The 13,593-nt window shown below is 34.9% G+C and overlaps 1 protein-coding gene across 1 annotated transcript; it reads right to left on the bottom strand.

Moving 5' to 3' along the window:
• Positions 1 to 2,932: 2,932 nt before the first annotated feature.
• Positions 2,933 to 9,148, bottom strand: LOC110450488. The gene is made up of 2 exons (XM_021498041.1): positions 8,406 to 9,148; positions 2,933 to 3,699 (listed from the first exon to the last, which is right to left on the bottom strand). The coding sequence occupies exons 1-2, from the start codon at positions 8,568 to 8,570 to the stop codon at positions 3,379 to 3,381; spliced, it is 486 nt and encodes a 161-aa protein (XP_021353716.1). The 5' UTR covers positions 8,571 to 9,148; the 3' UTR covers positions 2,933 to 3,378.
• Positions 9,149 to 13,593: the final 4,445 nt, after the last annotated feature.

The following is a 13,593-nucleotide window of genomic DNA, read 5'->3' as shown; positions in this document are numbered from 1 at the left end:
CATGTCGGAAAGTACAAGTGGAAATTTTAGAATAAGCTGCTGATTAGTACCATTGTAGATGGATTTTTGCCATGGTTAAACTTATATACAGTATTCTCTATATACCAAATATTGGATCAGCTTTGCTTAAGTGAATTATACTTCTTATATACCATTTTGATTTATGCCAGAAAATTAAATGTATTATATCAGATATGTTGAGAAATCTGACAAATTGTTTAAGACGGTGTATGTGTGCGAGTATGTATACCTTTGCGCAGGGTAATTTTGTAAGTGATTTGTATGAAATGATGGTCTTGCATAATTTCTCTATTTTCCCATCTATATTTTGATTATCTTAAACATAGTGAGTGCATTATTTGTACTTTCTAGTGGTTTGTAGGAAACCATACAGTTGTTATAGCTGGTTCCTGCTTATAGTATTTGATGGATATTTGAAGTAATTGTTACTATGCCTCAAATGCATTATGCAGGTTGATCTTATGGTATTTTTCCTATTTTTGCTTCCTCATGTAATTTGTTCATTATTGATTTGTAAAATGTTCTTCTTTCCTGCATTTCATCGCCAGTCATAAAATTTGCGTATCTCAAATTTTAAAGTTGGGGCCGGGATGTTGTGTATATGGCTGTATACTGGTGATGAAATGTAGGGAAGTCGAATTCCGGAATATGCCCGTCTCCGGGTCCTATGTATCAGAATTGGAATGTACCTTCTTTTTTTTTTGAGAGAACTTCCGGTGAATAAAAAAAAATGGAAGCACGTGGCAGAAGATTCATTTGATTGTGCTGTTCTTACAAAATTAACATACATCATCACATATATAATACAGTATCCCGATATATTTCCAAAGGAAATATGTGCTCGATTTTAAAATAAGTTGTTGTCAGAATGTTATCAAACTTAATCATATATAATATGGGTCACATAGATTTAAGATTTTTGTCAAACCAACCATCGATTACAAAATTTGAACTAATTCCCACCATTATAAAAAAGCCTGTTTTATGCTTATAGGCATATCTGTTAGAATTCGATACGTAGTATTTTGCAAAGTTAAAACACCAAGCAGAATGAGATACATAAATATAAGCGATACAGCAATATTTCATCTCTGTATTTGTGGTACAGTACGATATACCAGTGTATTGCGATATACTTGTTTGCCGATTTATTGTGAAAGACCTACAAGAGACCTGTACTAGAAAAAAACACCGATGATGCAGTAACTGATATTGTAAGACGATGTGAAAAACTTGCAACTCCGCTAAATGAAAAATTGCCCGAGCCATGTCCATTAAAATCCAACTGGAGTACTGATGTTAATCACCACAGAATGAAACGTTATGACAGGTATTTTATTACAGTTAAAGTCAATAATATGTTTTACTGAATTGATGGTAATGTGTACCTTTTAACCGAATCTGAAATGATACGGTATATACAGGACACGATTTACACGAGTGAGATCTAATGTATGTTTAATTATTCAAGCGTGTCTGCTGCTGTCCTTAGTTGACCGTCACGGTGTCTCCTCTCTCAGGTATCGTCGCTCTACATGTAATAAGGCACAACACCAATTATATCCAGTTTTATCACTTTCATGATACGTTACGGCATATATTTACATTCAATTTATCTGAAATGGTTGTGGAGTAATATGAGTATCGCCGTATGTATTACCTGTGGATGACCATTTTAATTTCCTTGATATAGGTATCATTGCATATTTCATTTTCAAGTTCAATCGTAAAGAAAATATGAATATTTAAGTTTACTTTCATTTACATCAAGCTGAAAAAGCTTGATATAAAGAAGATATATCACTTGTCTCACACATAACTCATAAGGCATACAGTTGTTACACAAGTCGTTAAATCAAAAGAATATTCATATGTATATGTGTGTGTGTGTTTACAACGATGTATGTTATATTATTGGTCACTAGTATATGAGTTTTGTGTATCTATTTGTTCTTTCTATAAGACAACAAGCTAGTTTTATAACTATAACTATATATATCAGCTAACGGTGATAAATATAGAAGGCAGAAAGGCTTAGCGGTAGATCTGACAGATTTATTATTTTATTCTATATTTTCCTTCACAATGACTTGTTCATTAATTATCTACTATAAACATATATATATATATTGACATTTGCAGTCGACAACACATGCTTTTTACTTCCCTCTATTTTCCTTTGCCAGTCATACACATATATTTATAGATATTATTTGAATACCACACCCCCTCTCTCTTTCTTTCTCTCTCTTTCTCTCTAGCCTTGTCTCTTTCTCTCTCCGTTTTCTTCCCTCCCTTTTTGACATGTACATAAATGCAATGCAAATGAAAACCTAAAATTGGAAGTAAAATTTGTGTGTGTAGGTGTGTGTGTGTAGGTGTGTGTGTGGATGTGTGTGTGTGTGTGTGTGTGTGTTTGTGTGTGTGTGAGATTTTCAGTTACATGATTATTATATGTGCAATACATTTGTACTTTTGCATTGTATGAACAATTTCTGAAATAAAAAAAAAACCATGACCGTGCTAAAACCGATACCAGGGACAACAACTCAAAGCAAAAGGAAATTCAAACTAAATGCCTATCTGTTAAACCTTTAAAAGTGTTCAATGTTCGATATGGACGAGCCGACAACGACAATTATACTGTAACACTGGAAATAAAGTCAACGTAAACGTAATTACACTGTGAACTGAATATAACAATCAAGTATTTAATTAAAGGGTTTATGGCCGTTACATACATGTATTTGTGGTGTCCATTTCGTCGAATGGTTTGTTTTGGTTTAGTATTGTTTAACGTCCTATCAACAGCTATGGTCATTTAATAGACGACCTCCCCTGTGTGCAAGATGCATGCGTGTAGTGTATGCGTGTGTGTTTGGGAAGCTGCGATATGTTCGTGTTTGTCTTCTTGTGGTAGCGCGGAACTGATGCCGACTTTGTAGTGCTACCTCACTGAAACATACTGCCGAAGACTCCCATCAGGTCACCCCACCCGTTCACATTATACTGACAACGGGCGAACCAGTTGTCCCACTCCTAAATAACTGAGCGTAGAAACTACCATTTTTAGTAGATTAATGGTAAAATTGATATAGATAAATATATATGTTGTCTCAGTTATGTAGGGTTTATATGACTTTTATTTTATTCATTTCGTTGAGAATTTTTTTTTTATATTGAGGAATAAGCATGATGATGATGATGATGAAAATGATGATTTTAATATTCAAAATATGTTTGATCCTGAGAAAACATGTTGAACGATAACTCGTGTAAAATATTTCTACAACTCCATAGAATAGTCTTAAAAAAATGCATTTTTCTCACTAGATTTTCCACTCACTAGATTTTCTATTAGAATATGATAAGCAAGATTGTCAATGTCAGAATTGTTATTGGCATAAAAATTCCGGTGTATATAATACAGGAAGCAAAGATTTCCCGGCGTTCCCTGCACTTCCGCCTTTGTTTGTGTCTGTCCTTCCGGTCCTGTATCATGTCTAAACAGTCTTCATGCATAAACATTAGCATTTTCCAGCGTTCCCGTAGACCTTCAAGCGCTTTTGTAACCGCGGGACTAGACACTATTTCCTTCCGGAGACGACTGTACTCTTTTGTCTGATTTCCGTATATCACTTCATTCGCGCCATCCCCGGTTTCCGTGGACATGCGACGCTGAAAACAAAAGAAAAATTACATTTATAACAACCGAGTCATCTATAAAAAAAAATTCAAATATTACATAAAATCTCTAGTCACCACGCTGTATGTATTGTAAACTTCACCGCCCCACCCCGACCCCACCCTTTCCAAATTTTTCTCTATTTTTTTAAACAATATTTCTTTGTAATAATGCATTTTTTTACAATTTTTTTTGTTTACAATGCCACTGCATCGTAATATTAATTTACTAAACCAATGTATTGTATAAAGTTAGTTTTCCCTTTAAAAGCGTAAGAGTTATTACCCTTTAATATAAGATACACACGTACGTAGATAGTCGTATTATTGATTAACGACAGTTGGTGTAACGTAACTTTCACAAAACTACACTTTTCTTAACAAAACAGGAAAACAACATGGATACCTTAACATTTCGTCAAATTAAATCATATGCTTATCTAAAGCGAAATATAAAGAAGGAGAAAAAAATTCAAATTGTACAACAATAAATCGTTTACATTGAAATTTATACTGAAGCCATTCTTTGTAAGATGAATCAAATTTTAAGTGAACGGAATCAAATCTAATCGTATTGAATCAATTCTTATTGTACTGAATTCGTTTTTAGCATACTGATGCAGTACTTAAGTGTACTGAACCAGTTCTTCGTGTACTGAACCAGTTCTTAGTGTACTGAACCAGTTCTTCGTTTACTGAACCAGTTCTTATTGTACTGAACCAGTTCTTCGTTTACTGAACCAGTTCTTAGTATACTGAATCAGTTCTTATTGTACTGAACCAGTTCTTAGTGTACTGAACCAGTTCTTCGTTTACTGAACCAGTTCTTATTGTACTGAACCAGTTCTTCGTTTACTGAACCAGTTCTTATTGTACTGAACCAGTTATTAGTGTACTGAACCAGTTCTTCGTTTACTGAACCAGTTCTTAGTGTACTGAACCAGTTCTTATTGTACTGAACCAGTTCTTAGTGTACTGAATCAGTTCTTATTGTACTGAACCAGTTCTTAGTGTACTGAATCAGTTCTTATTGTACTGAACCAGTTCTTAGTGTACTGAACCGGTTCTTATTGTACTGAACCAGTTCTTAGTATACTGAACCAGTTCTTAGTGTAGTTATTCAGTTCTTATTGTACTGAACCAGATCTAAGTTTACTGAACCAGTTCTTCGTTTACTGAACCAGTTCTTCGTGTACTGAACCAGTTCTTAGTGTACTGAACCAGTTCTTAGTATACTGAACCAGTGCTTAGTATACTGAACCAGATCTAAGTTTACTGACTCAGTTCTTCATTTACTGAACAAGTTCTTAGTATACTGAATCAGTTCTTAGTGTATTGAATAAGTTCTTTATTTACTGAACCAGATCTAAGTGTACTGAACCAGTTCTTAGTATACTGAACCAGTTCTTAGTATACTGAGCCAGATCTAAGTTTACTGACTCAGTTCTTCATTTACTGAACAAGTTCTTAGTATACTGAATCAGTTCTTAGTGTATTGAATAAGTTCTTTATTTACTGAACCAGATCTAAGTGTACTGAACCAGTTCTTAGTATACTGAACCAGTTCTTAGTATACTGAGCCAGATCTAAGTTTACTGACTCAGTTCTTCATTTACTGAACAAGTTCTTAGTATACTGAATCAGTTCTTAGTGTATTGAATAAGTTCTTTATTTACTGAACCAGATCTAAGTGTACTGAACCAGTTCTTAGTATACTGAACCAGTTCTTAGTGTATTTATTCAGTTCTTATTGTACTGAACCAGATCTAAGTGTACTGAACCAGTTCTTAGTATACTGAACCAGTTCTTAGTGTATTTATTCAGTTCTTATTGTACTAAACCAGTTCTTAGTGTACTGAACCAGTTCTTATTGTACTGAACCAGTTCTTAGTATACTGAACCAGTTCTTCGTTTACTGAACCAGTTCTTATTGTACTGAACCAGGTCTTCGTTTACTGAACCAGTTCTTATTGTACTGAACCAGTTCTTCGTTTACTGACCCAGTTCTTAGTATACTGAATCAGTTCTTATTGTACTGAACCAGTTCTTAGTGTACTGAACCCGTTCTTAGTATACTGAACCAGTTCTTCGTTTACTGAACCAGTTCTTAGTGTACTGAACCAGTTCTTCGTTTACTGAACCAGTTCTTAGTGTACTGAACCAGTTCTTAGTGTACTGAACCAGTTCTTATTGTACTGAACCAGTTCTTCGTTTACTGACCCAGTTCTTAGTATACTGAATCAGTTCTTATTGTTCTGAACCAGTTCTTAGTGTACTGAACCAGTTCTTCGTTTACTTAACCAGTTCTTATTGTACTGAACCAGTTCTTCGTTTACTGAACCAGTTCTTATTGTACTGAACCAGTTATTAGTGTACTGAACCAGTTCTTCGTTTACTGAACCAGTTCTTATTGTACTGAACCAGTTCTTCGTTTACTGAGCCAGTTCTTAGTATACTGAATCAGTTCTTATTGTACTGAACCAGTTCTTAGTGTACTGAACCGGTTCTTATTGTACTGAACCAGTTCTTAGTATACTGAACCAGTGCTTAGTGTATTTATTCAGTTCTTATTGTACTGAACCAGATCTAAGTGTACTGAACCAGTTCTTAGAATACTGAACCAGTTCTTAGTATACCGAACCAGATCTAAGTGTACTGAACCAGTTCTTTGTATACCGAACCAGTTCTTAGTTTACTGAACCAGTTTTAGTATACTGGACCAGTTCTTATTGTACCGAATCAGTTCTTAATGTACTGAACCAGTTCTTAGTATACCGAACTAGTTCTTAGTTTACCGAACCAGTTTTAGTATACTGAACCAGTTCTTAGTTTACTGACCCAGTTCTTCATTTACTGAACCAGTTCTTAGTGTACTGAATCAGTTCTTCATTTACTGAATAAGTTCTTAGTGTACTGAATAATTTCTTAGTGTATTGAACCAGTTCTTAGTGTACTGAATAAGTTCTTAGTGTACTGAATCAGTTCTTAGTGTACTGAATCAGTTCTTAGTGTACTGAATCAGTTCTTAGTGTACTGAATCAGTTCTTAGTGTACTGAATCAGTTCTTAGTGTACTGAATCAGTTCTTAGTGTACTGAATCAGTTCTTAGTGTACTGAATCAGTTCTTAGTGTACTGAATCAGTTCTTAGTGTACTGAATCAGTTCTTAGTGTACTGAATCAGTTCTTAGTGTACTGAATCAGTTCTTAGTGTACTGAACCAGTTCTTAGTGTACTGAATAAGTTCTTAGTGTACTGAATCTACTCATAGCGAGCTGAACAAAGTCTTATCGTACTAAATAATCTTTTAGAAAAAATAAATCCTAATGGTACTGAAACAACCTAAGTGAATTATATCTACACTTGGTGCACTCAATCGTCATTTGGTGTACTATGCCATATTATTCTTATTACTGCTTAAAGTACAGATTCCTAACCGTTCGTTTTGAGTATATCTTCAGTGGCTCTGTAGCTGTTGACACGTCATTTCCCTCTCATCCATGCAAAGGTGAAAACAGACATTAATTAAACAAATATTAAGGACCCTGTGCAAAAATCAATAATTCAAATTGGAATGAGAATAAGCATGTAATAAGCGTGTTTCTGAGATAGCAAGACCCTGTCTAATTATCCTACACGTTTGAACAATGACGACAGTAAATGGTACAATGTATATATAGCGAAATATACTGCTTGTCTATAGCGGTGTATAGTGTGGTACATCGGCGGTTAAGGACATAGGTACATGTATGTTACTTAAAGATAAATAAAATTACTACAGTATGTGCATAACGTTGTTCCGTTTCATGTCCCTCTTAATGTCATTGTTAAAGTGAGGTAAAATGTAAATAAAATAGTATTAACGGACAATGCCCGATCTTAAAGTCGACAACAGTAACTGATGAGACACGTCACGACACTGAGAGGTGTTAATTCTAGGCGGGTTTCCTGAACCTTAAATGCAACTGAAATAATGTCTAATAACAAAACATACGACATGGTTACTTTAATCCAAGCATGTGATGCGGGAAGTCCTTGCCCGTCCAGAATTTAGAAGAGTTAAAACACGGTTATTTTCTCAATTATCTCAACATCATGGGCATATATATATATACACATGCTAAAGCAATCAACACTGATCTTAATTAAGGTATACTTGATATTTATGGGACTTGTATATATACCAGATACTGTAACAGGACTGGATCAAACCTGGGCGAGACTGGCATAACTTTAAGGCCTCATTAAAGACGTGACGTATGAATGCATTTTTAAGAAATGTAATGTAATAAAATTATTAGAGCAGATCGCAACCAACCTCCTACCGAGGGTGGCTGATTTAAACCTAACTTATAATAGGAGTTACTTATCTATTATTTGTTCTGCATATAAACTACTAGGTATTTGATGTGGAGACTGTGTGTGTTTGGGAGGAGGATTTGCGTTTTATGTTTGCGGGGGGATTGATAATGTGTGTATACATAATAAATAATGTATGTATAGAAGACAGGATCTATGAATCTAGTAAAAAGTGTGAGATATTTCTCTGTATACGTGTGTGTGACTTTCCGAGTGTGTCCGGTATTTTATCAATAAACATGAAAAGTAATCAAACGGACAACGCTTAAGTCAATAAAGTCCTGAAGTAAACAAACAGAAATATTAAATCATTCATTCAAATTGATAAGACGTTGTAACTTACCCTGATAGAAGTTTTCCTTATCAGTACCCCAGATTCCACCGTCCCTGCTGGTTTCCTGGTGGAGAGAGTCTTTCCTGTGAGGTCGGTCAAGTCGGCTACTTTCCCGGACGATGTCGTCATTCCATTGGACTCGGGCAATGATTTGTCTGAACACTGTCGATTCATGCTTGGTGTGGAAATTGTACGACTTATTTGTTCTTTCTAGTAGCAGAATCAGGAAAGATGACTGTCATAGTTTGGGGATTCTCGTGCAAAGAACATCACCAAATCCGAGTTTACGTGTTGGCCTCATCTCAATAACTTCTCCGAGGCATGCTCGCCTCCCATTCATCTATGAATGACCTTCCTTACTGCGCCTGCTTTGCGTTTCGAGTTACACGTACTTTCCTCTTGATAGACGTTCGCTTATAATCACTGCAAATTAATTTTGTTCGGTATGCCAGCATCTCTCCAAAGCGCGTTCCGCCCTTCCATGTGCATATCAGATTCCCCACCTTGTGTTTATAATAACATTGAGCTGTAAGGCAGAAAAGTTTCGACAAATTTTACTCCCCGACCGGCTGCATGGATGTACCTGGCCCTAAACACAATCGTCTGTAGTACAAAATCGGCCCACACTGAAGCAGGAATACACATCACGACTGGGGGATATTTTATCTCGTTCCGGGTGCCAGAGTGTGTGACGTCACTTGGTAGGATATTATGCGTGTCTGTACCATGTTGATATACTTAGGGCATCATATTTTACCCAGTGTTTTAAATCAAGACTCGATTAATTTCATATTCCTAATTGAAACCGATAACAGCTGGTCCCGTTGGCTATAATGTTCCTTGACATTTTCTCATTGCCTTGTAAGCTTACAATCAACTTAACATAATTTTATCAACGATGATATCTAATAAACCTTAAAATTATAAATAAAGCTATACCAACGATTCTGATTTATCAATTAAAGGCAAAGGAACTCTTTCGTAAAAATAAAATTTGAGGATTTTTTTCTATAATTGAACATTTTTTTTCAAATATGCATCAAGTTTGTGTGAAGGTGACTAGGCTTTGGACAAAGCTACGGAAACGAAGAGTTAATGACTCGTTACAAACTTTATCTAATTGGTTAAAACTTTCTATAAATACAAAATGTATGTTATAATCACCTAAAAACGAAAAAATATCACATGAATATGATAAAATCATAATAAAAGTATTTATTTAACCCGGAAAAGCTTAAATTAATGTATTATATCGGTTCTGTCAATTACATATTAGCGACACATTGACAAAACAGTTAATGCATTTCCTCTTGCGTAGACATGAACTACATGTAACGTACGGTGTACGATGTATACTGTAAACGACCCTATGTGTCATTAAACGCCAAATAATTACATTCGACAATATTCAACCACCATGAATTAAGGCACTAGAGACGTACATAAATAGACGAAGCCGTGCCACAACCCTTTGAAGATAAGTCTAAGATACTGGTGTAAACAATGTGCCTATTCCTGTGTACATCTATAGCTACTTACTGTGAGCGTGTACCGTGTACACTTACCTTACACACGTATACACACATGTACATGTAAACAAGGAACGTGTATATACACGTGACACGTAAGCTATTACAACAGAAGGTATGGCTCTAGAGATAAGCATTCAACGTAGGTACATGTACATGTAGTAACCTCTCTCGGTGCCTGATTCATGTTTATTTCGCGGGCTCATTCAGCTGTTACGTAAATTCACGGTATTACGTGGGATAATTATTTTTGGTGGCTTCGGAACTCAGTTGTATCAGTAAATTTACATAATTACTTAACCTGAAAACGAAATATGCAATTCATGAGATTGAAAATGATCAATCTCAGCAATTTCGCATAAAAAACATATACATGGCATTGTGTATATATCTAGAATTGTATTCAACGTGTCATTTTTTTTTCTTCTTCCGTGTTTACTTCGACGAGGACATGGAGAGATTGCAATAAACAATTTGGGATTTTTGTCATAAAGTATCTTTCCTGTCTTCTTTCTTTTCAATCTACTTTCTGTTTCAGGTGGTGTCTCCCCAGACACCCGTCCTCATATGACCCTGGCTGTTGCGAGGACGTTTAATCCAAAACAGACAAACAAACAGACAAACAAACAAACAAACAAATAACGTGTCATTAAGCTCCATACCCTAGCCAAATCCAGATTTCGTTTACCTACCGCGTGTATATGTATGGCATGTTGTACACGTATATATATATATACTGTAGCAATAGGCCTCACCTGCTGGCTATACTTACTGGAATAGACTCCGGTATAGTGGCCCAGGAAAAATGTGATATAGGAGCATACACTGTAGTGTCAACAGACAGGGACAATAACTGAGTTTAAAAAGACAAATTAAGAAAGTATTGAAGAGACATCGAAAAGGAACGACAACATGAACTAATATAAAAACCCTAAAGCTATAATTTTTCCTGGTCCATATGTTGCTCCCGTCAGGACGTCTTTTGTAAAATCCAGGAATTACCACTTTTTGATATTATTGGTTTTTAATATAATGTTATAATTAGTAAGGATAGTATGTTGTAGGTTAACGTATTTTCTTGTTAGATGCACCCTATATACGGGTTTGTTTATTGTCCGGATTTCCTACATGAAGATTTCCAAACTACGCAGTAAAAAATGAGGTCATAAAGACTTGATTTCCGATTTCAACAATTCTGTTCGATTTAACATATTATATTGTCTTTTTATAGCAGCGGAATTGGGCACAAGTTATACACCTTATACAAAGCATTTCTCTACACTATCACAAGTACATATTAACAAAAGTTCAAGGCAGATTCAGAATTATTAAAATTAAATAAATATGCTGAATATCATCTATCTATATATTGAAGCATAGCAGCATTTCAATCCCTACCATGGTTGTGTTTTTTTCTCTCTAGTGCTAGCATTACATGTGACCTTACAATTACCTCGATATGACAGGATCTTTCGCCAATTATTCACATTATCAGGTAATTTAGATGTTTATTCATTGCAGCGCTAGACCTAATGGTAACATTGCTACAGAAACTGACCGTATATTTTCGTATATATCGTGGGCAAATGTTGAACAATTATAGGGTAATTACATGTATCAATGTTGACATTTCCTACCTGTCGAATGAAATCAACAAATATGATGATTTTAAGCATTTAGATAACATTCATTTTAAAGAACAGTGACGATTTCCCGTACGTATATCTTGAGTTTTCTTATATTGTGTTTCACATATCAACACAAAACGTTATATTTGACTCGATATTTGATATTTACAGTAAAGCCAGACAAGAAATAACATCATTTATGCAACTATCGAGCCGAGCAAGCAGTCAGACGCTCTAGACAGATTCCAATCGGGTCTCGATATCCAGGGGTAATCGTAAGTAAGCGTAACCCCTGGCTATCGAGTAAACCATTCTGACAAAATAAGGACGAGTTATGTCCCTTGTAACGTAAGAACAAAATACAGACATTTCCTAGCATATTGTATTCGTCTGTAAACTTCAGAGTTGATATGCAATTCTTCGTATGACATTCTGACGGTGTCATAATACAAAAATCTCCTTCATTCATTGAATTCTTTCTATTTTCTGTCCATTTATCATTTCAAATTGCACAAACAGAGAAAAAAGAAGAAAAAGCCATTTCAAATGATTGAATCTTTTAATAAAACAATTATTTTAAACAAGACAAATAAGATTGTACAGTGAGGATTGGGTTTTGTTACAAGATGACATGAAACGGGTTGTAATCACTCTAGTCTTATATCGATAAAAATCTAACATTCTAGATTTTAGCTGCAAATCGCTAAAAGGACCTTGGGCGTTATGGGTCATTTTTGGCCTCATAAAAAGTAAAAAAAATCAACCTTAATGTTTTTACCAATTTCTGTTATAAACATCATGTTGTTTAATTTGGGTGCAGTTTTTTTCAATGCGCATGCGTAGATGTCCTACCATAGCAATTGTGTTGCTATGAAGAAATAACCATAATATGGAGTGGTTTTTTTGGACAGTAAGCATGCAGAATTGAAAGCCTCCGCATGTGACAAACACAGAATCCTTTCTGCGAATGAACACTGGTTTGACAATGTTTATGCATGTTAATACGTAGCCCCAGCGATTTTTTTTTGTCAAAATAAGCGATAGAATATTGTAAACAGAAATGAATGACCTTATTACGTCACAATTTCTTCGACGACACGAGTTCTCACTAGTGTGTGAGGTCGTGTCGAAATGTCTGCGAAAGCGACCCTATTTTACTCACCTGCTTATAAACCCCTAACATGAAATCATACCACGGGGAGAAATCGTGTTTCAAATGCAGCAGTTTTAACCTTTTTTCTTATCTGGGTGAGAAAACGTTATATTACATACATGTTCCCCATTACACCAAATTGCAAAAGAAGAAACTTGCTATGTTGATACAGTGTATCTTGTACAGTGTATCTTGTACATGTACAGTGTATCTTGTACAGTGTATCTTGTACAGTGTAACTTGTACATGTACAGTGTATCTTGTATATGTACAGTGTATGTTGTACAGTGTATGTTGATACAGTGTATCTTGTACAGTGTATCTTGTACATGTACAGTGTATCTTGTACAGTGTATCTTGTACAGTGTAACTTGTACATGTACAGTGTATCTTGTATATGTACAGTGTATGTTGTACAGTGTATGTTGATACAGTGTATCTTGTACAGTGTATCTTGTACATGTACAGTGTATCTTGTACAGTGTATCTTGTACAGTGTAACTTGTACATGTACAGTGTATCTTGTATATGTACAGTGTATGTTGTACAGTGTATGTTGTACAGTGTATCTTGTAAAGTGTATCTTGTACAGTGTATCAGCATGCTGTGCTAATTTTCGTACTCAGATTCAGTAAACGTAAAACAAAGGCAAGAAAAGAATTTCATCAACATGCAAAATAAAAATAAATAAAAATCTCATTTTTCTCGATTAACTGATTATAACATTATCGCATCTGTTGCTAATAAATATATTTACAATGGAATAAACAATGATAAACTTGACTGACATATATATGTACAATGCAATTACTAATTTTATTCCACTTCGTTGTAGAATAACATTTTAGACATTTCTTAATGAATATTTCACACAATATAAATAAGTT

Source organism: Mizuhopecten yessoensis, unplaced genomic scaffold (genome assembly GCF_002113885.1).
Source record: "Mizuhopecten yessoensis strain PY_sf001 unplaced genomic scaffold, ASM211388v2 scaffold5229, whole genome shotgun sequence".
NCBI classification, from domain to species: domain Eukaryota; kingdom Metazoa; phylum Mollusca; class Bivalvia; order Pectinida; family Pectinidae; genus Mizuhopecten; species Mizuhopecten yessoensis.
Note: the sequence above shows the minus strand (reverse complement) of the source record. Positions and strands in the feature narration are given on the sequence as shown.

Bases quoted from the DNA above. Each gene is read 5' to 3' on its own strand.
- LOC110450488 (XM_021498041.1), bottom strand. From the start codon at position 8,570: ATGAATCGACAGTGTTCAGACAAATCATTGCCCGAGTCCAATGGAATG. The intron at 3,700-8,405 runs GTAAGTTACAAC...TTTTGTTTTCAG, and splicing joins TAAGGAAAACTTCTATCAGG to CGTCGCATGTCCACGGAAAC.